The 27,123-nt window shown below is 38.5% G+C and overlaps 1 protein-coding gene across 1 annotated transcript in view; it reads right to left on the reverse strand.

The window, feature by feature from the left end:
- Positions 1 to 2,339: 2,339 nt before the first annotated feature.
- Positions 2,340 to 27,123, reverse strand: part of Pou2af2 (POU class 2 homeobox associating factor 2) — a 37,834-nt gene continuing 13,050 nt past the window's right edge. The window contains exons 3-5 of the mRNA XM_076843790.1: positions 6,911 to 6,953; positions 4,027 to 4,325; positions 2,340 to 2,741 (exon numbers count right to left, since the gene is read on the reverse strand). Coding sequence (XP_076699905.1) covers positions 2,340 to 2,741; positions 4,027 to 4,325; positions 6,911 to 6,953 — 744 coding nt within the window. The remainder of the gene's footprint in view (positions 2,742 to 4,026; positions 4,326 to 6,910; positions 6,954 to 27,123) is intronic.

A 27,123-nucleotide genomic window follows, 5' to 3' on the forward strand; every position in this document is an offset into this window, starting at 1 on the left:
GTTGGTCAACGCGTAGTGCAGAGTTACAGTTAGGAGGAATAAGTTCTGGTGTACTCTTGCACAGTAGGGTGACTACAGTCAGTGTGTTAGTCAGCTTTTGGTAGCCATGACAAATGCCTGAGAAGAATAATTTAGAGAAAGGATTTATTTTGGCTCATGGTTTCAGAGGTTTCAGTCTACAGTCTGTGGGCTCCATTGCCTTGGGCCTGAAGTGAAGCAGAACATGATGGTGGAAGGGCATGATAGAGCAAAGCTGCTTAGCTCATGGCAGTCAGGGAGCAGAAAGAGAATGCAAGGGGCTGAAGACAAGAAATACCTTTCCTGGGCATGCCCCAGTGACCCAATTCCTCCAACCATGGATGGATGCTATGAATGGATTAATCCATTGATGATCCACTTGTGAAAGCCCACCTCTGAACCCTACTCCACTGGGGATCAAGGCCTCAACACATGAGTTTTTGGAGGAAACTTCATATTCAAACCATAATAGTCAATAATAATACATCATATATTTAAAAAACACTAGGAAGAGAGGATTTTTAATGTTTTACTATCAAAAAATTATGTTTGCGGTGATATGCTAATTACCTTGGGTCATCATTTAGTATATACATGTATTGAAACATTGCATTGAACCTCTACAAGTGTGTACAATTATTGCCTGTTAATACAAAATGAAATTTAAGAAAAGGTAAAAAAAAAAAAAAATTTATACCAGGCTGCCAGAAAAGAGCTGGGTGGCCTGGAGGAGAACTGCCCAGCAGGTGAGGCTCATTCTTGATTGGCTCTTCTGGGAGAGAGCTTTAGGGGGTGAGGTAAAGGAAGGCTCCCTGCCCAAGCATCTCTGCGGGTACTCCATACATTAGAAATGTGATCTCTGAACCAGAAAATATCCTTAAAGGAGTAGAGAAGGAGAAATATCAATTATTTACATCTAAGTGTGAACAAATCAATTTATGTGAGTTTCGGGACTCCTACCTACCTGAAGTAGAGAATGAGTACTTGTAGAAGATGTGATAGAGTCTGCTTTGAAGGGTTTTGGGCAACCAGCTGGACAATGAGAGTCTTGGCCTCCAGAAGATGGCAAGGAGGAACCAGCGGGATCAGAAAGATGGGAGAAGGTAGTAAAGGAAGGTCGGTGGTAGAAAGACAAGAGGAAGGGTGGACATGTACTTTGGGGCCTTGATTTATGGACTTCCAGTCAAAGTGTGTGCAGGGCATTTATGATGGGCGTGGCCTGCAGACAGGTGCACTGTTTGGTGGGGGTTTCGAATCATTGGCAAAGGAACTCACATCAGTCAGACTTACAGGAGACAGATTAGTGTTTCAGATATTGTTTCTTCATTTTTACACAGTGAGAGCTATACATCTCTGACCGGTAAGCCACCAGCAAGGCACAGTTAGGGGACATTGTGTGTGGTGCCACTGACTCACCTGACAATATGTTCTTCTTCCAAGCCACTTTGCTTTTTGGCATTAGGTGGTCTGTTTTTTGTCAATAGCTTATTCCTATTTTCTTTAAAATGCAAGGATTCTGACTTGATCACCAACTGTCCATTTTACTCATCTATTCTGATAACCCTAGACTTATTTCTCAGAGAGACCATGTCTACCTTAATTTAGACAGTCACTGATCAAATAAAATTTTTGGCTTTTTGCAGGGGAGGGGACTGGATTAATTTTCTGACATCCTGGGCTTTAAAACAGAGTTGAAACTATGTATTTAAAAAAAAAAAACCACACACGTAATCTATGGACCTCATCCTCTTTTATTGACAGTAACACATTTACACTCAGTGCCATATCTTTTTACAGTGCCTTTACATGCCCTTGTAATAAAGGAAATGAATATAACACTTCACTCTTTAATGTCATATGGTATAAAATGAATTTTGTTTTATGTGCCCCAACCTATATTATACCCTAGCTATCTCTCTTATTAAATAATACACATGGTTTATAACTAAGAAAAATTACACAGAAAAACCATTATGTTTTATGATCTACATAATTTAAGGAAAAAAAATCAGTGCCAAAAATTATATTTCAAAGATAACAGAAGATTCAGAATGGAATTGGCTACTAAATTTCCAAAATGACCTCACTGTAAAGTTGCCTCACTAGAATATGGTTCATGGTATACTTAATTGACACTGTATTGTATTTCAACTGGGTTATGGTGGTAAAGATTACAAATAAATGCCATCATCCATTAACAAAGGATGGCATTATGGCTTTTCCTGAAAATCTAGTTCCGAATGAGCCAGCACAACTAAAGCAATCCCTGGAATACAGAACCCAACTTAAAGAAAAGCACAGAAGTCCTTTGGTCCACACCCTCAGTAAGCTCTGCGGCATTCATATGACCCCCAGGCCACACTCCCGTCTTCTTTGGTCCAAGTTGAATGGTCATGAAGGGAAGAGGGGTCTGTCCCCTCATCTGGGGAGAGAGGTACCACCTTTGGTGGTAGGTCATTTGACATTGTCATGAAAGGGGTAAAAGGGTAAGGAGGTGGGGTGGGGTACCCAGATGTGTTGTGCAGATCCTCCAGCGTGTGCAGAGAATAGGACTGAGTGCCAGCAAGGGAGGTCCCCCAGGTGGAGCTCCTGTGCTGTGTGGCACTTCCTGACTCGAGCTGGGAGAGGCAGCTGGTGCTGGGCGGCAAGGTCTGTAGAGTATCGGTGGGCATGGGGTCCGTCTGGCTGAGGCCATCAGGCACTGTCTGCTCCCAAGAGTCCCTCTGAAGAGAATGGGGTTATGTATTAGTTGATGCTTTTCTGCTGCAAGGGTTGCTACTGGAGCGAGCTTCCAGAGCAGCCTCAGGACCCTCCCTCTGCTGTTAAAGCCCACCCAGGCAGCTTTATCCTGACACCAGGAGGGAATGTTTTGGTTCTTTTTTACTCTTGAATGAGATTTCCTATATGTAGTGAGGTTACTTTTCCCAGAAAACAACATTAAATGAATGAAATGTGAGAAGAATAAAATGGCCATGTACCCAGAATTCTATTGTTTACAATAAAGCACTGCTTGCATTCTTTTTGAGGCTCAGGTTTCTCTGGGTCCCAGAATACCCTTTACAGTAGTGGGTAAGTCAGCCCTTGGCCGGCTTTTTGAAGCAGTAGACTTCCAGCTACACAGTGAGCTCTGGAGTGGGTGGAGGAGGCTGCTCTGACCTCAGTGAGAGAGGAAGTAGGTTTGATGCTACCTCCTCAAGCCTACCTCTCTTGGAGTGGGCTGAACTCTTTCATAGCTGTGCTACCTACTCCCTTCCTAACTCTGGGCACCTCACTTTGTTCATCTGTGAAATGGTACTTTTATAAATATTCCCTCAGTTAGTGCATATTAAATGAACAAAAGCCCATAAAGATTCCTGGTATAGAATAGGACTCAATAATGTTAATTCCCTCTCCCACCTTTGGAGATTCACCTTTATGGCAAGAAGCCTTTACAGTTTTAGTTTTCATGAAGAGTTTTAGCCTCCTTCAGATCTCTATGAACTCATCTAGTTGGCAGGATCCAGAGAACAATGTTTTATGGTAGAAATATTCTTGGGAAAGTGGGAGGCAGAGCACTGGGTGGGAAGAAGCCACCTGGACTTGCACGGAAAGATAACTAGCCATGTCTAGATGTCACTACATGCTTCTCTCTTATGAGCAGGAGGAATGATAATGACTTGTGCTACTGGCATTGGGGAACATGTGGCAAAATCTGTAGGCTATTAGCAAAATGAACGTAAATTTTACCTTATAGTTTTTTGTTTGTTTGTTTGTTTTGTTTTGTTTTTTTAAGTTCAAATCCCTAGATGAACGCTTGCTGTCAAGGTTAACATTCATCTTTGAGCAAGTCTCCCTCAGGTGTCCTGGCTCAGCCCGCCTGACCTGGCCCCTTTGGGCAACAGCAGAGCAGCCTCAGGGGTCTCGGAGTCAGACCTCCTTCAATCTGGTTGCCCAGTGCGTGGCGGGGCTGATGCAAGAGAGCCCTTACTCCTCCTGTTGCTCCCTGTTCCTGAAATAACGCGTACTCACAAATACGAAGTGCGCCGGGTCGCTGGGAAAGGGCGGCGGCAGGAGCGGCGGCAGCGGGGAGGCGCTGAGCAGGGAGCCCGGGCTTGGGGTCAGGGCAGGCGGGCGGTAGTCCCCGTAGGGCTCGGCCAGGTAGGACTCGAGCAGCGCCGCGTGGCTCTGCCCTGCCGACGACTCGCAGGGAAAGGGCTTCGCCACGCCGGAGGTGTAGACGTCGTTTGAAAACGGTTTACTGTTGTGGAAGTCTGAGTCAGACAAAAAAGATCTTCTGACTCCATAGTAACCTGACATGACCGGCGAACCTGTTGCCAAACGAAAGACAAGTGGGCAAAAATGCCCACCCCAGCCATGGCAGGGCATCTCGGTTGCCGCTGAGTGGCTCTAGGGTGAAAGGACGTTCCCGACACCTGCCTGACCCCAGTGTTAACGCAGAACTAGAACAGTGTCTTGCAAAGCTCCAGATATGCCTGCATTACTTTTAGAAACTGTGCTGGCCCGTGTAACCATGTTTAACGTCCACTCTGTTTTCAAGGATGAGTTCATTTTAGACGATACTGTAACTGCTCAACCATTCACCTAGGCATCATACTTACCTTCTATCTTCCAGAGCTTGGCACTATGCTAGGAAGGGCTGGGCTTAAAAATCTAAGTCAAAGAATCTCTTGGCATTTACATTTGATTGAATGGAGTGTCTGAGCTCTGTCCCTGTAATACAAGAGGCTGCTTCTGGACTTATTACTTGAGATCCTGGATCTCCGGATAAGATAACCCCACCGCAGATCAGATGAACGTGGTACTCTGTATTCTAATTCTTTTGTGTACTGACCTTTAACACTGGGAAGGCATCAATAAAGGGCTTGCTTTGGGATAATATGGTTGCACAGAAGCCAATTTCAGAGGAACTCAGGACCTTTCTGCTTTGGTGAGTTTGATGTTATTTGCTGCCCTCTTGTGGCCATCACTCAGTTCTCCGGGGCACTACCTTTAGGAAGAGTGCCTGGTACCGAAGCTTGGGTGGAAATCGGAAAAGCTGAAACTGAGGAGTCTTTTAGTGCCAGAGAGATGTTCCAGAAGAGAAGAAATGTGTTTTAAAACTACTTTCTGACCCCGTATCTTAGTTGTAGCGGGAAATACACGATCTTCATGTTTGGGGGTAGAGATGAGTGTGTAAAACCGATAGTTTAAGTATTCTAGCTGGAGGTGAGGTCAGCGTGGTCTAATTGGCTAAGACCAACCCCTGAGTCACAGAGGGGTAGAAGTAGGGAAAAGACACAAGTGATGTTTCCCTTTACTTCCCTCAACCAGAGCAGAGGACTTTTGAACTGTGTCCCACCCACTCTTGAGGGAAAGAAGACCATCTCATGGAAACCCTTCCTCTTTGTTATCATGACTCAGTCCTTCATGATGACACATACAGAACTTAGGCCACCTGCACACGATGTTATGTATACTATGCTTATTACTCTTTCATCTCTCACAATGTCTCTCCAGCCAATCTGCAAGCTCTATGGAGGCAGAGCTGAGGGCTTATACATTTTCCATAAAATGAATAACATAATATTGTGTTCAACAATTGCATGTAAATTTATTCATTCAGAATAAGGAATCAAAATTCCCCCATCAAAACCTTTAGCATGATACTACTCACTTCACTTTCATCTTAAATTCTATAACCCCAAACTTCAAATATACTCATGCATTTTTTCTACTACTCATGCATTTTGAAGGCTGCAGTTAGAGTTTTAATTATAAGCAAACTTCTTTGGGGAAAAAACTGTGTAAATTCAAATTAGTATCCATAAATAGATTTCTGTTTCATGCCATAAATTTATAACCATAGGAATGAGTGGTTAAATCTGAGAACAGAATGAAGAATATGTAAATAAAGCTTCCAGGTTGTCATATCTTTATTTCCAACTTCTAAATAAAAACAACCATGAAAGAAAAACCTCTGCTCTCTTAAAGCCTTCCTTTTTTCTCCTTAAAGGGAGGAAGAAGAATTCTAGATGAAAAGAGAAGCTGCAGAAATTTCTCTGTGTAGAAGAGAGCAGATGAAAGCACAGTGCAATGGCATAAAATATGATTAGAAAACTTGACACAGAGACATTTGTTTATTTGAAATCCTCTAAGGCCCTTATTTATTTTTCTTATCCAGTACTGTGGGCTCTAAAACTATTGAGAAGGCCTATGGCACTTCTGAGTTTGAACGCTCGGAGCGCATGTGTGGATGAGAATGTCCCAGACTACTACTAAGAATTCCCCTTGTTTGGTGCTGTATATCTGTAACCCCAGCTACTCTGGAGGTTGAGCAGGAGGACTGTGACAGGCTGGGCAACTTAGACTCTATTAAAAAAAAAAAAAAAAGAAAAAGAAAAAGAAAAAAGAAAAGGAATGCTCCTTTTCCATCCTCACAGGAATATTTAATGAGATGTGTGTTGAAATGAATACATCATGCTCAACTGAGGGGTTGATGTGCAGAGAGCACCCAGTGAATGGTAGTTCCACATCTCTGCCCTTAGGTATCTGTCTCTTTCTGTTTGAAGTAGGTACCTCGTCTATAATATCATGTCAGAACTTTGTTTTAAAAACTGTCAGGGGCTTAATTCCTCTTGCCTTTGTGCAAAAAGTTTCTTCTAGGCTGGGGATCAAAAGGCTGACTTCAAGGCACAGTAGATTCTAAGTATAGGAATGACTGAATGAGGTCTGTCTTCACTGATTTTACATTTTGAAAATAGTTTAAGAAACAAATTTGTTAAAGTCATGTATGAAAAAAAAAACAAAACCAACCACCACCACCAACAAAAAACAAACAAACAAAACAAAACAGGAGCCCAAATGCTCAGTTTCATTTTGAAAGGGAATTAATTGCCCATTTTGAAGTACTCACCTGGCATTTGGACGAAGGGAGACTGGGAGGAGCTGACGCTGCCCTGGAAGGCAAAGAGAGAACAAGTGTGTTCTTTAGGGGAGAGCTCAAATTTAACTAAAAAACCAGGTTCTACAAGCTTTATTTTCTGGTAGTCAGAATACATTACTTGAGGAATTGGATTGTGGGTGTCAACTGAGATTAAGAATTCAAGTACTGAAGAACAAAGTTTTACAAGGGACAGAGAGAAACCAAACTCTCAGATTCTGGTAAACATGTTGATGACCACTGGCTGGGTGAAGTACAATGATTTATCCTTTGTGTTTCATTGTTAGTACTTATTCATCAAATATGTATCAAGTGTTTGTATATTTTGCAATATGTACTTATATACACTTGGCATTTGGCTTCAATCACCAAAGGGCACATTTTATTTTCAATCTCCATGTAGAATTTTTTTAGAAGCTTCATCAAGTCTAGTGACCTTGACTGTGGCTTGTCCTTGTTGCCCAGAACAGAATATAGTTCATGATAGACACAATAAAAATATGTAAAATGAAGAGCCCGTAATCTATTGAGTGTGGGGGGTTGGGTGATGTGGTTGGTTGAATTGTGTCCTCTAAATGATAGATTGAATTTTTTTTTCTTTTTACCATTACAAAAATTTATTAAACAAAAAAGTTTAATATGAAAATTATATGACCCAGTTTTATATCATAGTAAAACAAGCCCTTTGGAGAGGGGACATGGATCTCTGTGCTGAACAGCCATTATTTATACTTGTTCTAAGGCTTTTAACATGGTGGTTCTATTTCTTCCTATTACCACCATTCCAATATTGTTCTGTTGCCCACAGTTGCCATCTCCACACATTCATCTATCTTAAGATTTATAAAGAGATCAAATCCCTTAAATATTCCTTGGACATATCTTCCACCATGATAATATCTTGCCCATAATTTTTTTTTTTTTAAGCTTGGGAGGGTGAGCTTTGCTCCTGTTGTCTCCTTGCAGGCTCAGAGCTGCTTTAAAACAGAATTGGTAGCCTCCATCCTAGACCTGAGTCTTAATCCCTGGTCCTTGTGAATAAAACCTTATTTGGAAATAGGGCCTTTGAAGACATAATTACTTACATTAAGATGAGGTCATACTAAAATAAAGTGGGCCCTGAATTGCACAAAACTGATGTTCCTATAAAAAAGAGAAGGACACACCAAGATACAGACTGAGGGGAGAAGGTTATGTGAAGATGGAGGCAGAAAATCGAGGGATATAACCTTAAGCTACCAAAGGCCAAGAATTGCTGGCAATCATCAGAAGTTCAGAAGAAGAGAGGATAGATTCTTTTCTAGCAGCTTCTGAGGGAACATTACTCTGACATCTTAATTTCAGACTTCTAACCTTCAGAATGGTGAGAAAATAAATTTTATTGCTTTAAACCATCTGTTTGTGGTAATTTATTACTATAGCCCTGGGAAACGAACTTGGGGGAGGCTGATGATCAAACAGACAACACTCTCTGTAGTGTGAGAAGTGGCATGATCAGGGAAAGGTGGGGTGATGGGGGCACCTGCGACGGTGTTAGCGGTGGTTGGGGAACATTCTGGAGGAGGTGATGTCTATACCTACCTCTGAAGGACATATAAAGTTTGAGGAGGACACAATCACTCAAGCTATCTGGGCATGTAGAGTCTTAAAACATTCAAACGCAAATTCTAACTCCAGAATGATCCCTAGCAAAGTAGTGGATTATATAGTTGCTATGGAAGTTAAGAAGCCTTGGCATCCAGTTCTTTGGTACTGAATTTTAGTCCTGACCCTCAAGAATCTATATACTCTCAGGAATTGCAAGAGATTTTATAGTCTCACCTAACCACCCACTCAGTGCTTAAATTCCCTGCATGTTACCAACACTAAGAGCATCTGATAGCCAGTGACAGAACTCAGCACCTTCTGGGGAGGCCCATTTCTTCTTCGGGGAACTTTGACTATATACAGAAGGATGGAAAGAAAACACTCTCCTAGTTCTAATCTTTTTGGTTCATATAAACAAAGTTTAACCCTTGTTCCATGTACAGACGATCAAATATTTGAAGACAATCCATTATTCCCCAACAGTCTTAGCTCCAGATTCTATAACAAATACCATAGATTGGGTGGCTGGCTTAAATGATAATTCATTTCTCATAGTTCAGGGGACTGGAAGTCTGAAGTCATGACTAGGGCCCTCTTTCTCGTGTCTTTCTGAATCTTTACATGGCAAAGAGAGAAATCATCTCACTTATGTCTCTTCCTGTAAGGGCTCTACTCTTGGGACCTAATTATCTGTCTAAGGCCCCACCTCCAAATACCATCACAATGAGAATTAGGGATTTAACATATGAATTTTGAGAAGGACATAAACATTCAGTCCATAGCTCAAACCATGAATTTTGCCTTTTGCAGGCAAAATATCCTCCACCCCTCAGAGTCAGCATAATATTAAAAATAAATATTCTGGAACCAGTGTTTGAGTTCCATTACTGCCTCTTGTTTGTTGTTGGATCTTGGGTACATGAAGATTGACATGAAGATTAACTGAGATCATAGATGTCAAGTACTTATAATGGTGTCTGGTACAGAATAGGAAGTGTATACTCATTAGCTATTATTATACTAGTCCCCCCTTATCTGTGGAGGATATGTTCCAAGATACCCAGTGGATGCCTGAATCTGTGAATAGTACCAAACCCCCAATATACTTTTTTTTCCTACTTACACATATGATGATAGAGTTAATTTATAAATTAGGCATAGTAAGAGATTAATAATAACTAAGGATAAAACAATTATAATGGTATACTGTGTAATAAAATTACCAGCATCATTACTCTTGCACTTTGGAGGTTGTTATTAAGTAAAATGAGGGTTACTTGAATGTACACACTGTGACACCATGACAGTGACATGATAACTGAGAGGGCTGCTGAGTGACTCACTTGTGGGCAGTATACACAGTGTTGTCATACTAGACAGAGCTATGATTCACATTCTGAGCAGGACAGAGTGGGATGGCATGAGATTTTATCTTGCTACTCCGAGCGGTGCACAATCAAAAAAAATCACCAATTGTTTATTTCTGGAATTTTCCATTTAACATTTTCAGACAGGAGTTGGCTGTGGGTAACTGAAACTGTGGAAAATGAAACTGAGGATAATGGTGGGGGTGAGGGGAAAGTGCTGTAACCTGCTGTATTTTTAAGTACCTTTAAATCTGTGCTATATTCCTCTAAGTATGCTTTAATTTATGTGTTTTTCCTGTTCAATAAGTCCACATTTGAGTGGAAGGAGGAAACTCTTGTGCATGTAGTGGCCAGGAGTGGGTAAAGATCAGGGCCCCCTAACATTTGCATGATTTAACCATAGATGTGCCTGTGTCTGGGCACATTATCCCACGCTGCTAGGATCCATGTTGTCCAGTGTTACCCTCTAGTTTCTGGCTCTTGTCTGGCTGTTTTTTTCCTTCAAGGATTGTGTCAATCCTTATACCTTCTGGCTTCTGCCTCCTTTCCAGTATGATTGGGGAGTGGCAGGGTGGTAGCTGTCCTGGGTGCTGTCTGGGGAGATGTCCCATAGTTCTTCTTCCACCTTCTGTCTACTTCCTTGATCTCTGTGGCCAAGCTAGGGCCAGGATGAAGCCTTCTTTAAGTCAAAGTACACATCCCAATTTGATGTGTGGACCTTTCCAGAACCAGAGCTGCCCATAACTACCACAACAGCACCCTGTTCTCCCCTCAGCCTCTGTCATCAGCAGGCATGGCCCTGCCTCCTACTTCTGCCCCAAGCCCGGAGAGAGACCAGGATATGCCACTGTCCCTTTACCCTTGATGACTCAGTCATAAAAGTTCTCCTAGCTTCCTCTTCTATCACCAGTAGTCCTTGCATCTTCTTTCCTCCCCCTCCTCCTTCTGCCTTGGTTTAATTGCTACCATGGAGCTATCAGCACTCTCTCCCCAAATCATTTTTAAATCTGAAGGATTCACAGAAACTTTACAAGTCTGGTTGATTTTTTAAAAAAATATTTGATGAAAAGAAGCCTCTTCTGTTCCTTTCCCTTATTTAATTTTCCTTCTACCTGCTGTGGAAATGACACCCTCTATTTTCATTCCTTATGGTTACCCATCAAATTTTACCATGAAGATTTAACAAAAGCTTCAAATAACAGCTGAACCCTGTCACTGAAAGACAGGAAGCTGGGGACATTCACTCTTACCACTCCTCTGCTAATTCTCAGGTATATGCTATTTTTTAATATTTTACTTTCTTTCTTTATATTAAACCTTCACAAATGATCATTATCACTTTATTAAGTAAACATGTATTAGGTTTACCTTACATGTTTACCATTTTCTTTGCTGATTTTCTTCCAGATTTTCTAGATCCATTTCTTTCTCCTAAATGAATTCTCTAGAAAATTCCTTAAGTGTAGGTGGTTTTTGGTATTAAACTGTTTCAGATTTTATTTATTTAAAAAATATAATTTCTTTTGACATTGTACTCAAAAGATAGTTTCTGGATTTATAATTATAACTTCATAGGATGTTTTCTCCTCAGCACTTAAGATATCATTCCACTGTCTTTTGGTTTCCATGATTATTATTAAAAAGTCTGCTATTAATCTTCCAGTTATTCTTTGTTGTGATCTTTTCTTCCTGATGGCTTTTAACACTCCCATTGTCATGGTGGTTCTTCAAATTCAGTTCACTTTATCATAGATTTCATTTTATTTATCATGCTTGATGTAGCACATACTTCATTTGTCAAGGGATTCATTTCTTTTATAAATTCTGGAGAATTTTCAACCACATCTTATCAAATTTTGCCTTATTCTGTCCTTCTGAAACTGTTTATATATATTTTATTTTTTATTTATTTTTTAAATTAATTTTTATTGTTGGTTGTTCAAAACATTACATAGTTCTTGATATATCATATTTCACACTTTGATTCAAGTGGGATATGAACTCCCATTTTTACCCCGTATACAGATTGCAGAATCACATCAGTTGCACATCCATTGATTTACATATTGCCATACTAGTAATGTTTATATATATTTTAGACTTTTTCTTTTATCCTCTAAATTTCATAATCTTTCTTTGTATCCATAATTTTCTGTTTACTTTACTTTTGGATAGATTGATATGGATTTCTTCAGATCCATGTCTAGTTCACTAATTCTTTCCTTAGATTTTGTTAATTTTCCATTTCACTCATATTAAACATTTTATATTGATTTTATAGTTTTTTATTTCTATATATTCCTTTTTTAAAAAAGTCTGCTTGGTAATTTTTTATGAACTCATGTTGACTGTTCATTATTTAAGTTACTTTTCTTTTGGTAATTATAATATTTAAAAGTCCTGTGAATTTAAATTTATTGCTTTTGATGACTCTTTCAGAGTGATTTGGTTCTTTTTTTTTTTTTTTTTTTGGTACCTGGGATTGAACTCAGAAGCACTCACTCAACCACTGAGCCACATCCCTAGATCTTTTTGTATTTTATTCAGAGACGGGGTCTCCTCTGTTGATTAGGGCCTTGCTAAGTTGCTGAGGCTGGCTTTGAACTCCAAATCCTTCTGCCTCATCATCCCGAGCCTCTAAGATTACAGGTGTGCACCACCATGTATTGGTGATCTTTTATTGAGACTCATTTGGTTGTGTGAAAAACTGGGGTCCTAAACTGAGGTTGCTTTCCTCCAGAAGATTTATATTTATAATTCTCTGGAGCCAGGTTCCCTTTCAGATTCCCCAGATTAATCCTGAAGTCCCCAGGATAAACTCAACATCCCAGCCTTGGCTATAGCTCAAGGACCCATCTTTACAAGTGAAGCCAATTTGGATACTTATCCTCAGGGAACCTTCTTTTCGACATGATCATCTTTTTATCATTCAATGCCTTCATTTCTGCCAAACCTTTCCCCAACCTCCCATTCAAACCCTGTTATACTACCTCCAGATTTAAAGATTTTCATTACCATTTCATTAGCTCAAAAACTCATTAAAATTTGTTGTGTACAGAACCTGGCTTTTTTTTTGGAGGTGGGGAGGAGGGCTCTCCCCAACCAAGACTATCTAGCCTCCCTGGAGCAGAACTGAATCCCTAAATATTGAACCTTGATGTAGATGCCTTCTTGGTGTTTACACAGCACAAAAGTTTTTATTTTTCTATGATTCTTATAGCAGGGATTTAAATTGTAATAGAAGTAATGCATAAACAATAAGTAGTAGTAGCTTCATAACACAGTTAGGCATTGTTATGCCCTATGATATTATGTGTATTATCTTATTTAATTTTCACAACAAACTCAGAAGATAAGTAATACTATTCTCATTTTATTGATGAGGAAGCTGAAATAATAAGAGTATAACACAAGTTCCCTTCAGTTACAGGTGAGGCTGCTTGTGGTGGTGGCAGTGGGTAGGATCAAACAAGGACCTCCATGATTTCAGTAACTATTATCTTGACCATTAGTTTCCCAAGCATTTTAATAACTCAAAAATAAAAAAAGGAAATCATCATTGTTTACAAATACCAGTATAAAGTAGACTTAGGGACATCTAGAGAGATCATATGATTACATAAAAAAACACAAAGATCAAGTGGGATTGGATACCCTCTTGTCTGAATTATATAATTCAAATGTAAAGATTATCTACATACTCCTTCATCTTTCAAGTGATATTCTATTTGAGAGAGGAACCTTATTGAGGTATAATTTACATGTAATAAAATTCACAATTTTTAAGCATACAATTTGGTGAGTTTTGACCCACCACCATGAATATAATAGGGAACATTTTCATCAAATTAATTATTTTGTAGTTATAATTAGTACTGTCCCTTCTGTGGTAGCCTCGAAAATATTTTGATGGATCAATATAAAAATAAATGATAATGTGTCTCTTCAGTTCATCTCATAGAACATAAAGGAATTCTAAAGGGTCTACATGGGACTGAGAAGGATTTCATGGACAGATTTCAGAGCGCATGCTCACTTCTCCATCCATTCACAGATTTTGTAGTTCGGGAGAGAAGAACCTAAACCCGGAGCCTTCAGCATGCACCCTCTCTGTCATTCTCCATGCGAAGGGAAAACTCACATTCCTGTCTTCCTTGTTCAATATATCACATTCCCACTGTTGCCTCTTGGCCTACTAGTCCTCCAGAAATCATATTAAAATGAATATTGAAGAGCCCATAGCTTTTGACCAAGTGAGATGGTATATAATTTTTATTTTGCATACTGCAAACAACAGGATCCTGCAATGCCAGGTAGCCAAATTTAGAGGTTTATATTTGAATGAAATTTGCCAGTTTGAAACTTCCTGTAGCTAACACAGCAGTCTCACAGCTGCCCCAAAAGCCCCTCCATGAAAATGAGTTAATTTGAACTAATAGGTCACCAAGGTAATAAAGTGATAAGATTAGGAGTCTCCCTTGAATACATTTATTATCATTTTTTATGACCCTATAATATTTTTAGGTGCCAACTGAGTTGAAATAATGTGTTCAAAGGTACTAGGAAGAGATCGCTTACCGGCCTGACATTTTCACACTGCTGCATAATTTTATCTTTAAATTTGAATTATATCATTTAGAAAGTATCCCTTTAAATCTAAAGATATTGTTACTAATTCTTACATACTAGTAATTGTAGCCACTTGTGAATAGGAGGTTACTCTCTTCAAGGAATTCATAGCATTTTATACATTTAATTTCTCATCATTTTATATCTGGTTGGGAGGAAGTAGAACTGATGATATTATCTTGAACATTCTAATAACACATCTTAATGTCTGAATGTAGACCCATCAAGACATCATGTGATTTTCCTCCAACTTTAAAATGAATGTAAAGATATGCCATAGGCTAACACAGCCTTTAAATGAGTACCTTGTTGGAATGGAACACTTTCTTCACAAGACAAAAATGAGAATAGAGAATTTGATGCTTTAGTTAATGTGATAAATATGTGGTAGAACCAGGGGCATTCTGATTGGTGTCGAATCTTATATGGTGATTATACTTTCTCAAACAATTATAATACATTTTATTACTTTTGCAATCTTCAAAACAGGTTATCACTTGTGGGCCACTTCTTTAAGATACTTTGTTTTTTTAGTACTGCGGATTGAACCCAGAGGTGCTTAACCACTGAGCCACATCTCCAGCCCTTTTTATGTTTTATTTTGAGAAAGTTCTTGCTAAGCTGCTTAGGGCCTTGCTAAATTGCTGAAGCTGGCTCTGAATTCATGATCTTCCTGCCTCAGCTTCTTAAATCACTGGGATTACAGGCATGTACCACCACACCCAGCTTGAGTTACATTTTAAATCAAAAATAAGAAAAATACTCCATAATGGATAAAAACCACACTTATAAGCATCTACTATGTTCCAGGTGCTCTATATGATATTATCATAGTAGAAAGTAGATATTGTCTGTTTTACAAAAGGAGAAATAAAACATCAGAAAAGGCAAATAATATACCCAAGGTCACACATCTTGTGAATTAAAAAACTAGTATTGAAACCCAAGACTGAGCTTTCAAGACATAAGAAGTACACTAGTCCCTCAATCGAACCACAGGGATTTTATTGGCCAACTGTATGTGGAAGGCAAGTGCTGGATTTTGCAGGTGCTAGGAAAAAAATTCAATCAACTGCTTAGATTAGGACCTATTTAAGGAGACAAGTTATCTGTGACAAATTAAATATAGACTTTTTTTCGGTAGCTCCTTGCATCAGGAAGTGAAGCCTATATCTCTACCTTAAATTTAGGATGACTTTGTGACTTGCTTAGACCAATAGAATATGGCTGAAGTAATACAAAAGTTTCAGAGTCTAGGCCTTAAAGGGATTTGCAGGTTTCACCTTCATCTGCTTGAAATGCCCTTTAACCTCCTCAAAAGGAAGCTGATCCAGTCTCCTAGGTGGAAGTGAATCCAGGTGCTCCTGCTGATAACCAGCAGCACCAACTAGAGATCATGGAGAAAGGTCATTCTAGACTTTTCAGCTAAATTCAACTGCCTGAGGAATCCCTGGGGAAACAATAAAGGAACTGGAACACACAAACTGTGTGTCAACTGTAAGAAATAATAATAGTTATTGTTTTAAACTGCTAAGATTAAGGTGGTTTACTATACAGAAATACTCAGGAAACAGTTGCTTGTGATACTTAACAGTATGCATCTAGGTGTGTGGTCTATGATCTACCAACTGGAAGTTAAAAAAAGCAGGAAATTGGTGTGCTGAGGATTAGGGTTGGGTGCTGAAGCTGAGGGGATGCAAAAAGAGAAAAGGAAGCTCCCAGGTGTGAGGAATTTTGTAAACTAAACTCCTGGGAGGGAAATCACAGCTTTTCTTCAAGAAATAATCAGAGAGTTGATTTGTTGGGAGTTGAAGTTTCACTTTGCTGATAAAATAAAAATATATTCTTTGCCTACTGTGCTCCAGGATTGTAGTGATTGCCAGAGATATGAAGAAGGATGAGATATGAATTCTATTTTTAGCATATGGTTTCATAGGGAAAATAGTTACATAAATATTTATGTGTGTGTATGTGGATATATCTGTAGTTAGTGCAATAATTAACATAGTTGAGAGGACTAGCTTTTCCTATTACCTACTTCCTATCAGACTCTGTGCCAAATGCTTTATGAGTATGTCTCATGATCTTGAGTGACAATGAATATTTGAGAGCTTTATGTACTCTGCAGTGTGCTTAATGATTTACATGCATTTTCTCATCAACTCCATACCATTAATCAATGAGATAGATTGTTGTTAACCCTAGTTTATAGATTGAAAAACTCATAGATGTTGTGAAGGACTTATCCAAGGTCATAGAGCTAGTGATGACATAGTTTAGATTTTAACCTCAATCTACTCTAACCACAGTTTTGTGCAGGTAGAGGATTGGGGATGATTTACTGTCCTGGGAGAATATGATCGAACACATCATAATGTAGGTGATGTCTGAGTCAAGTTTTGAAGTATGAAAGGAAATCAGTAAGCAGATTAGCATAGAGGTGTTGACATCAAGGAGAAAACCAAAGCCTGGAATGTGTGGGACAGCATGTCAGCAGCAGGGAAATGCAAGCAGGAAGTGTGAAGAAAGGAGGGTTGAAGAGAAGCTGGAGAAAGATGCAGAAGCCAGATTGTACAGTGCTTTTTCAGTGATGCTAAGGATTTCAGATTTGTCTACTAGCAGACTATGATTTCTTAGCAGTGTAGACATGGCAAAAGTGATGTCCTAGGCAAATTGAATCTGAGGTTGAAATGACAGATCTGAAATGGTTGTTGATGTGGATATTGTACTTGATCAGAGATCCACTGGCAAGTGTCTGATGGTATTTCAGGAGGTCATCAGGTGACATTTCTATCCACATCTATTTGGCATCCTTTAGAGGATGTATTAGCAAAGTCTAATATGCGCCTGTAGGTGCTGAGGATTGCTAGCCAACTGTCCTGGGTGCTGTGCAATCTCAGTGCTGTCTCCTTCTTTTCTTCATTACAACCTTCTGGCTGATGCATGTGTGTACAGAGTGGGTTGGTCCTACTTACAAGAGGGAAAAAACCATTTTTCAATAATTCAATTTAATGGTACACTGTATAGGTCCAATCTGAAGGCCAATAAGGATTTTTAATTGAGGAAGCAATGTTGAAACAGATATCCTCAAAAACACCTTGCATCTACAAAGCCTGGGCTCTAGGGGACTTAACTCTTAAGAAAAAAGCTTGCCTGGTTTTGTGCCACTTTTATCTCCACCATCACTAGTGTGGGCAACAGTAGGGACTATGTTATTGATATAGAAGTATTAATGATTTGTTTAATGCCTTCAAATGTATAAAGGTATAATGAAGGCACAAAACCATCTTCAGCCCGGTGTGGTGGTACATACTTGTAATCCCAGCAGGTTGTGAGGCTGAGGCAGGAGGAGCCCAAGTTCAAAGCCAGCCTCAGCTATTTAGTGAGGCCCTTAGCAACTTAGCAAGACCCTGTTTCTAAATAAAATATAAAAAAGGGCTGGGGATGTGGCTCAGTGGTTAAATGTCCCTGTGGTTAAACAGCCCTGGTACAACAAACAAACAAACAAACATGTCAAATTCTGAGAGAAAGGAATTTACCACGAACATATTAATTTATGCATTTTTGTAATAGAACATGTGATTATATAACATATTTGATATTCATTAACTTGTTGATGCAACAACTTAATTTCTCTAAAATAAAATGTTAGCAAAATCTGGAAGAATGCACATGAAACTAAAGGTGGGTATCCTTAAGATGTAACAGAGTGGGTAGGGGACTGGGAGACTTCAGTAGACTCCTATTCTCCATCTTATACTCTTTGTTTCTGTTTGAAAATTTTACAAGGTATTTCTTGTGTAACTAAAGCAACTAGGTAATGAAAATAAATAGCCATTAGGTCTTCTATCTTTATTGCAAATCTCAGATTTTTAAAAACTATGATTCCAAGTGTCTTAAATTTCTGGGTTATGAATTATTTTATGTCCTTTGGAAGGCTCACACAGTTACAGAATTCCAACTTTCTGACAGTTTCTTACAATTTTTTTTTTTTTTTACTGTTAAAACTCTCCTGCTTGGCATAAAATTATACCCAGGCTGTCTCTGTGAGAAAATGATTGCTGTTGCCTAAGTTACAAAATGAAACATATTTTTTTTTTTACCCCTGGATCTTGGTGTGCCTTTGGAATGCTATTTGTATTTATGTAGCTAAGTTAGAACAACAGGAGTCACTGGGATGTACTTTGGCCAGAACAGAATCTGCAGAGCTTCAACCCTGCCAGATGGACTTGCGATGGCTGTTTTGCTGCAAAACCTGATTATTTTTGCAAGCTGCATGAAAGAATTTACCAGCAGGAATTATTTTAAATTTCATGACATTTAAAAAAAAAGACAGAACTAGTAGAACAGCTGAAAAAATAAGTTGCTTGCAAAAGGTTCGCTTTTATTATTAATAAAAAAATTTTCTGCAATTGTGAAGGAGCAGGTGGTTGGGTGGGGAACACAGAAAGCCCTGGAAATGTGGTTTGGTTCTCTAAACAGGTCAGGACAGTGGGCTAATTAAATTCAGACAATGGGCCCTTTAGAAAGCCTTAGAAAATAAAGCATTCATTCAAATGAATGCCAAGAGTATAGTGTGTAGCTGTATTCAAACGATGGCATTTTGAGTTTACAAGGCATTGCCTGCTCAGAAAAATGTTTTTTTTTTCTTTTTTTGATTTTTTTCTGGGTTCATGAAGAACTTGGTTAGCAATGTTAACAGGCAATATGCAAACTACTGTGCTGTGAGAAAGAGCAAGAGGTGTCGGGGAGACACTCCCAGGATGGATATGGATTCCCTTTGTCAATAATCTTGTAAAAATTACAAATAATAAGAAATAAATTCTTCTGGAATTCAGAAAAAAATAACAAGGGCAGATGAGATGCATTAATTAAAGAAAAACTGCAGTTTTCCTAAGAGTGTTAGTAATCAAACACAAAGAACAAAACGTACTTCTAAAAATAGAAGAAAAATAAAGATAATATAGAAAAAACAAAAATCTCAGAAAACATAAGAAAAATAAAACAATAGCAAAGCAGGAAGATATACATTAGGCCATCTGATGGTCATTTATTTTATTTTTTGTGCCCAGACAAGCATGCAATCTCACTAAAGCTAGAACACATTGTAGGGTGAGTTCAGTTTGCAAAAGCTGAAGAGATGCGAAATAATTTTTATGGTGAATTCTAGGAAATCAGAGAAGAGCATGAATATTTCCTGAAATAGCCATGGGGCTGACTTTTTCAGTCATATGTCTTCAGGGGTTGGGGTGCCTTAGTCCAAAGCTGACCTTTTTTCCAGCTATCAATTCAATATCCCATCCATCTGTGTTCTTAGATCTGAAAATACAGTCATGACTGTAATTCTCCCTTGAATTTATGTGTGGCCAACCCTCTTGTTTTGAGGTCTGAATGTTTTTTTTGTTGTTTCTTCTGGTCTTTTCCTTATTGTTTACCACAACTAGAATACCAAAAATAAGTAGTGCAGTGCACAAATTGTTCAAGTTTTAGTGCTTTTCGGGTGTAGATCTTAATGAAAATTAGATTTACATATTAGGAAAGAGTTCTGTCTCTCTTCAGCATGGAACATGAAGAAATGAGAGCATTGATGGTCTTCTTCCCTCCATCTTTCCAAACCATGTTCCATAAGGAAAGAAGTGCATTAGGAAACTCCCTTCCCTTTCCTTAGTAGCTTTTGTATTTATTAAGAACAATTGATCAACAAATATTTGAAAAAAATGTTCAACATCTCTGGCATTTAGAGAAATGCAAATCAAAAGTACTCTAAGGTTTCATCTCACTCCAGTCAGAATGGCAGCTATCACGAATGCAAACAATAAGTGTTGTTGAGGATGTGGGGAAGAAGGCACACTCATACATTGCTGGTGGGTCTGCAAATTGATGCAACCATTATGGAAAGTAGTATGGAGATTCCTTAGAAAACTTGAAATGGAACCACCATTTGGCCCAGCTATCCCACTCCTTGGTTTAAACCCAAAGGATTTAAAAACTGTATACTATAGTGACACAACCACATAAATGTTTATAACAGTTCAATTCTCAATAGCTAAATTGTGGAGCCAACATAGGTGCCCTTCGATAGATGAATGATAAAGAAATTGTGGTATATATACATAATGAAATATTACTCAGCATTAAAAGAGAATAAAATCATGGCATTTTCAGGTAAATGGATGGAGTTGGAGAATATCATGCTAAGTGAAGTAAGCCAATCCTAAAAATCCAAAGGCTGAATGTTTTCTCTGATAAGTGGATGCTGATCCATAATGGGGGTGGGGTGGGGAGCATGGGAGAAATGGAGGAACTTTGGATAAGGCAAAAGGGAGGGAGTGGAAGGGAGGCGGAATGGGGGCAGGAAAGATAGTGGAATGATATGGACATCATTACTCTAGATACATGTATGAAGACATGAATGATGTGACTCTACTTTGTGTACAACCAAAGAAATGAAAAATTGTGCTCCATTTGTGTACTATCAATTGAAATGCATTCTGCTGTTTTATATAAGAAATTATAACAAATAAATAAATTTTAAAAAGAAAAAAAAGAATATGAGTAAGGTGCTTTTATGTATATACAAAAGTATAGACACCATGGGGGTTGGAAGAACATCAGAAGGCTGGGGTCATCAGAGACACTGGGTAAACTGAGGTAGGAAATGCTGTGTTTCCTGGGCTTAGGAGTCTTTCTGGGTCTCAAAAGGGGGAGCTGATATGCTGCCTGCTCAAGTGAGTGAAGGGGCAGCCTATCTCAAGTCCCAGAAGTGAGTCACAGGATACCAACCTCAATCAGAGTGGTAGTCACACTTCATCACAAGACACAGCAGGGAAGGAAGTAAGCTTCAGACAAGAAGAGGCCAGAGAGAAATGGGTTGTGTGAGGTTGGCCCTAGAGATCACCAGGAGAGCAGAAAAGCGACTTCTGCAAGGTCAGTGGTATACCTGGACTCTGAATCAGGAGGTGCTCTTCAGAGAGGGTGAAACCATGGAGGGCTGCAGGAGACTAGAGATCCAGGAGAGGTAGAAATGATGGAGGGGCAGGAATGATGGAGGCAGGTTCTGGGACTCTGGGACAGAGCCAGAGTAAGTTCTAGAAGGAAATAAAAATCTTCTTGGGTCTCATTTCTTCTCAGATGTCTGTAAATCATAGGAAAGGAAGGTCCTATTCTGTTCAGGCTGGGTGTGGCATCCCTGGACCATTTCAGACACATTGCAATGACAGGAGAGAGACCCGTGTGGCCTGCAGGGAGCCGAACATGTAACTGGAGTCAAACACCGTGTATGAAGTCTAAGGGGTGAGATGGGTGAGCAGGAGAACCTGAAGGAAAGTGGTTACTCCAAAACCTGTCCTTCTTTGGTGTGGCTATTTAAACTTAAGAACATAATACTTTGGGTGTAAGAAAGACTTACAAACCTGTGTCAAAAATCCAAGCTCCACTGCTTTCTACCTAATTTTTATTTTCCTTATCTGAAAAATAGTTATCAGGGCCACCCTCTTGAGGCTGTTGTGCTCTTGTTGATAAATGAAATATATTTTAAATAGAGAAATGAAAATATTTTCAAGTCCCTATTTCAGAGCTCAGCAGTAAATGACAGTTGTTATTATTGTGGTTTCTTATTTATCCTAGAGAGAGATGATGAAAGGGGACTCATGCCTGAAAGTCACCTCAGCCATCCCACCCATGTTAGTCTTTGACCAGATGTGTAAGGACATTTATAGGCCACATAATAATTTTTGTGCTTTATGTGATTTTCTGTTTTCGGTTTTCCTTGCAAACAAGGAATTTACAAACTTCTAGTTGAACTAGAGGAAAGAGGATTTAAATCTTTCTCAGAATAAAGAAGGGGTTCAGCTTGGTGTTGGAAATTGGAGATTTGGGGTTGGGGTGCCTGTGGGTAGAATATTTTGAGCTCTGAGAAAATAACTATTGAGTCAGGAAGAAAAACAGCTGTACCCAGTAGTGAGGAGGGACACATTGAGATACTGTGAACACTAATCTCCTCCCATCTGCACCACTTTTAAAATTTTTTTACATTGAGGAAATGTAGGCTTGAGAAAGTAAAATTACTTGTTAGATCAGTATGTTGGTAGTAAATCTTGATCAAAGCTTTTATTTCTTTCTTCCTGTAATTTGGAGCTAGATTTCTCATAAAATAGTAGTTTATGATGGACAAGTATATAATTCCTGGTTCATTATCCAACACTTGTCAAGGCTTTGGATATTTAGCACTGTGGAATGGGAGCAGCTGAAATTATCTTAATGAAATGTACCAAGTGAGAACTTCAATTCAAACCATCTTAACCTGCAAAATGGAGGAGGGTAGTATTGCTGGGTCAGTATAAAATTAAGATCGTTGCTACCATGTTTATTACAGCATCATTTACAATAGCCAAGATATGGAATCAACTGAGGTATCCATTGATGGATGAATGGATAAAGATGGTAAGGTGTACACCCTCAATGGAATATTATTCAGTTATACAAAGAAGAAATACTATCATTTGTGGCAACATGAATGGAATTGGATGACATTATATTAAGCAAAATAAGTCAGGCACAGAAAGACAAAATACCATATGCTCTCTCACTCATGTTTGGAAACTAAAAACATCAATCTCATAGAAGTTTAGAGTAGAATAGTGGTTAACAAAGGTTGTCAAGGTCAGTAAGGGAATAGATGGGCTGGAGAGAGGATGGCTAACAGGAGCAGGTGTGTGGCTAGATAGGAGGATTAACTTTCAATGTTCCATAGTATAACTATGGAATGACAAAAGAATAACTATGGTTGAGAACATTTAGTCATATATTTCAAAAGAATTTTGAATGTTCCAACACAAAGAAATGATAAATGTTTCAAGTGATGGATACACCAATCACCCTGATCATTATGCATTGATATGTGTATTGAAATGTCACACTGTACCCCATAAATATGTATAATTACTACATGTCAATAAAAATAAAAAAGTTAAAAACCCAATCAATGAAAAAATAAGATTGCTAGCTCTTGCTTCTAGTAATTTATTGTTTCATTCACTCATGGTGAATAAATTTTTCAGATCTACAAAGTTGTCAAGTGGCCTTTTCTAATGGTTTGACGTATTTATGTTAGAATTTGTAGTAATGAGGGCAGGGATATTTGACTCCCAAGGCTAATATTCAGAGCTCGCCATAATCTGGTGTCTACCTTAGTGCTGCACACCTTGCTGTAATATTTATCAAATGCTGCCATGTGTCGGGTACTATAAAAAAAAACCATAAAAGCTGCCATTTGTTGAACACTTACAACATGCCATGTGTTGTGCCAGGTGCTTTGCCAACATTACCTAATTTTTCTCTCATGGAGCTTTCTGTGTTGGATATCACTGTCCCCATTTACATCAGAAGAAATGGACTTCCAGAGAAATTGGGTCCCTTTCATATGCTAGAGTCATTACCAAGGTCTGTCTTGTTCTGACATGCAAGTCCTAACCATCCTACCACACTGCCATTCATCCTGGGCCAGAGGCTCCAGAAGGACAATCAGAGATAGCAGGATATTAGTCACTGGAAGGGGTTTAACACAACAAGCAATTACAGTGTAATATAATAAACAATTTAGCAGAAAAATATGCTGGAGGCTTTGGGAGCAGAAGGAACTGTCTGAGACCTTCCCAGGTGGGCCCGAAGCTGAATTTTGAAGGATTCTGCACTAGACAGGCCTCTCAACAGTCTCTTCTATTTCTCCACTCTGCAGACAAAGTAGGTTCCCTCACTGCACAATGGCAGGTAGAGTGCCCCCTATACCCTACCTAGCCTCTGCTGGCTCTCTGTGTTCTGCTGGGACTCTCCACCCCTGCTCACTGCTCACTTGTCATCTTTTTCCTTCAAATCTTAGCTCAAGGAACACCCTCCTTCATGGATACTCCCTCCACCTACACTGTGACTTACCCCTTCTGAACTATAGTGTTCACTGATGCTCACTGTCATGATTTTGGCACTCAGGGCAAAGCCACCTTGGTATTTTAATCACATATTTCATATATAATTTCTTCCTCTTCAACTGAACTGTTTATTTCTTCAAGGCAGTGAATTTCTTATTGCTTTGCATACTAACCAGCATCACTACTTGAATGTAAGAGTTTTTAACAGCAATCACATTAATAAAGCACCTATTATGTGGCATGCCCTTGGCAAATATTAAATACAATCTGTATGATAAGCTGGCAAGGTAGAATTATTGTCTTCCTTTAATAGCGAGGTTGGGTAACTTTACCATCAGCACATAGTTGGAAAATGGCAGAGCTGGGAATTGAATTTAGGTCATCTGGATCCAGAGCCAAAACTCTTCACCATGCTATGCCCCCTGGGTCTTACAGGATGAACTTCAGTAAACTCAGGTGACAGAGCTATCTGAAACATCAGCTTAAGGATATTTCAAACTGGGTACAAGGTAGTTGCCAGTTCTTGCACATTCAGGTTTATTTTAAATCCTAAACAGCAATATAAATGTGAATGAAATGTGAATAGCAAGAATAAAGAACATAAAAGAACAGGATAAATGTTTTAAAGCTGAAGTCTTAAAAATGGACTCTGAGTTGTCATTTAAAGGATACAAAGTATCAGCATTTGATGTCTCACATAAACATGGAAACTATAGTTGATAATATTGTATTATGTTAGAGATTTTAGAGATTTTAAGTAGATTTTAGCTGCTGTTGTCACAAGAAAGTAATTATGTGAAATGATATATATGTTAATTTGTTTCACTGTAGTAATAATCATTTTACTTTCAATATGTGTTCTGTAACATCACCTAAACCTCAAATAAACATAATCAAATTTATTTAGAACATGAACACTGAGATGAGAGAAATTTTAGAGACATGGCCCAACCCTGTTTCTATTGACAAGGATACTGAGGCTCAGAGAGGAGAAGGGAACTTTCCAAGATGACTTATTGCCACAACACTGGCATTCCAAGAGACTGAGGAAGGGAAACTTTCTCTTTGGGGTAGGAGAAATGTCTTATATGTTTTCCAAAGTTGCAGGGAAGTCAAAGAAACTTTGAGATGTCATAATATACAGTTTCCCATTGTGTATTTTTTTCCCCTACTACTTCACAAGAAATCCAAATGCAAATTACAGATCTGGACATCACATGTTTGTAGTCAGTGATAACTTACCTGTGCCCATGACTGGTATAGCAAAACAGCAGCTGGATATGCAACTAAACAAACCTCCATCTAGAAGTTCTGATGCAAAGACAGTTATTGGGACCCAAGCTAGCCAGTGTACATCTGGTCTACAGTTCGAGCTTGCCTACATCTCACCAAGATCAAACACTCTCAATGACTTTGTATCATAAACACACTATATGACACCCATTTACCTTATGTTCCTTCAATTTTTTACTCCAGATATGTGCTATTGTCATAATTCTTTCCATTACTTACAGGGTTGTCACTCCAAAAACAATTAGGACAAATTATTAACTAAGAACTCCAGCTGACAATATGGCTTCATCCAAGGTGTTCTTAACATAGATATTTAAACTGTTAATTTAAACATCAGGACTTGAAAAAATGTAGAAAGAGAAAATAATTGTAAGTAATTATAAATGAAGGACAAACACTTCAGGTGGGTATGAATGAATCCTGCCAAATAGAAGCAGTTAAAATTTGCTCTGTTATCTACACAATATGTATAATTGAAGGCCACAAAGTCTATATGTATTTCCTACTTGGGATATTCCTCCTCAAACTTTTCCTCCAAAAACAGAACCAGAAATCTTATTTTTCTTCCTGTGACTTAAAGAACATTCATACTGATTTCACTGTTTTTACTGACTGTGGAATTTTGATGAATGAGCAGAGCAGGAGACCTATTAACTGTGTCCATAAATCACAAATCAACAGAACAGATTGATCATCAGAACCCGCTTCCAGCTCTCTTCTTAATCTTCTGCATACCACACAGTGTTCCTCCATTCTCCCATGCAATTTTAATTTTAAACCAATTTCCATTTCCTACTCAGCAAGTTTTTACAAATTTTCCCTCCTGCCAGCTGTTGTATATTCAATGATTTTAAATGAATCTTTATGATAGCTTCAGAAAAACTTGATTAGAAAGCTAAATAGCCTGCAAATTGTTCACTGAATTTTGAAACAAAACTGAAAAATTGCAGCTATTAGACTTACTGCTTCTGTTTTTATAGATAACAGAGTTTATTGAATTTTGTGATGTTATTTTAAAAAAATTCAATGAATAGCTTTTATGGAACTCCATTGAAATAGTGTAATTGAAAAAAATGTGGCAATCAGAAATCTAATTATATACTTTTTGGTACTGGATGTTAGTGAATGACTCATATTTATTTATTCTGGCAGACGATCTATTAATGTAGTAAATAATAACAGAACAATTTTGAGAAAGAAAAAAGAAAAGCCATGATTTTTAAATAGATGCACACACAATAATAGTTGTGAAGCCACAGAATTATGGCTAAAATGTATAGAAGTGTTTTTAATTTCCAGTTTTTGGTGAAAACGTCTTGATTTAAGCTTTTTGTTTTTAAAATGGTGTTTTTCTTTTATGCCCACTGCAAAGATGTGAAAATGGTAT

Source organism: Callospermophilus lateralis, chromosome 2 (assembly GCF_048772815.1).
Source record: "Callospermophilus lateralis isolate mCalLat2 chromosome 2, mCalLat2.hap1, whole genome shotgun sequence".
NCBI classification, from domain to species: domain Eukaryota; kingdom Metazoa; phylum Chordata; class Mammalia; order Rodentia; family Sciuridae; genus Callospermophilus; species Callospermophilus lateralis.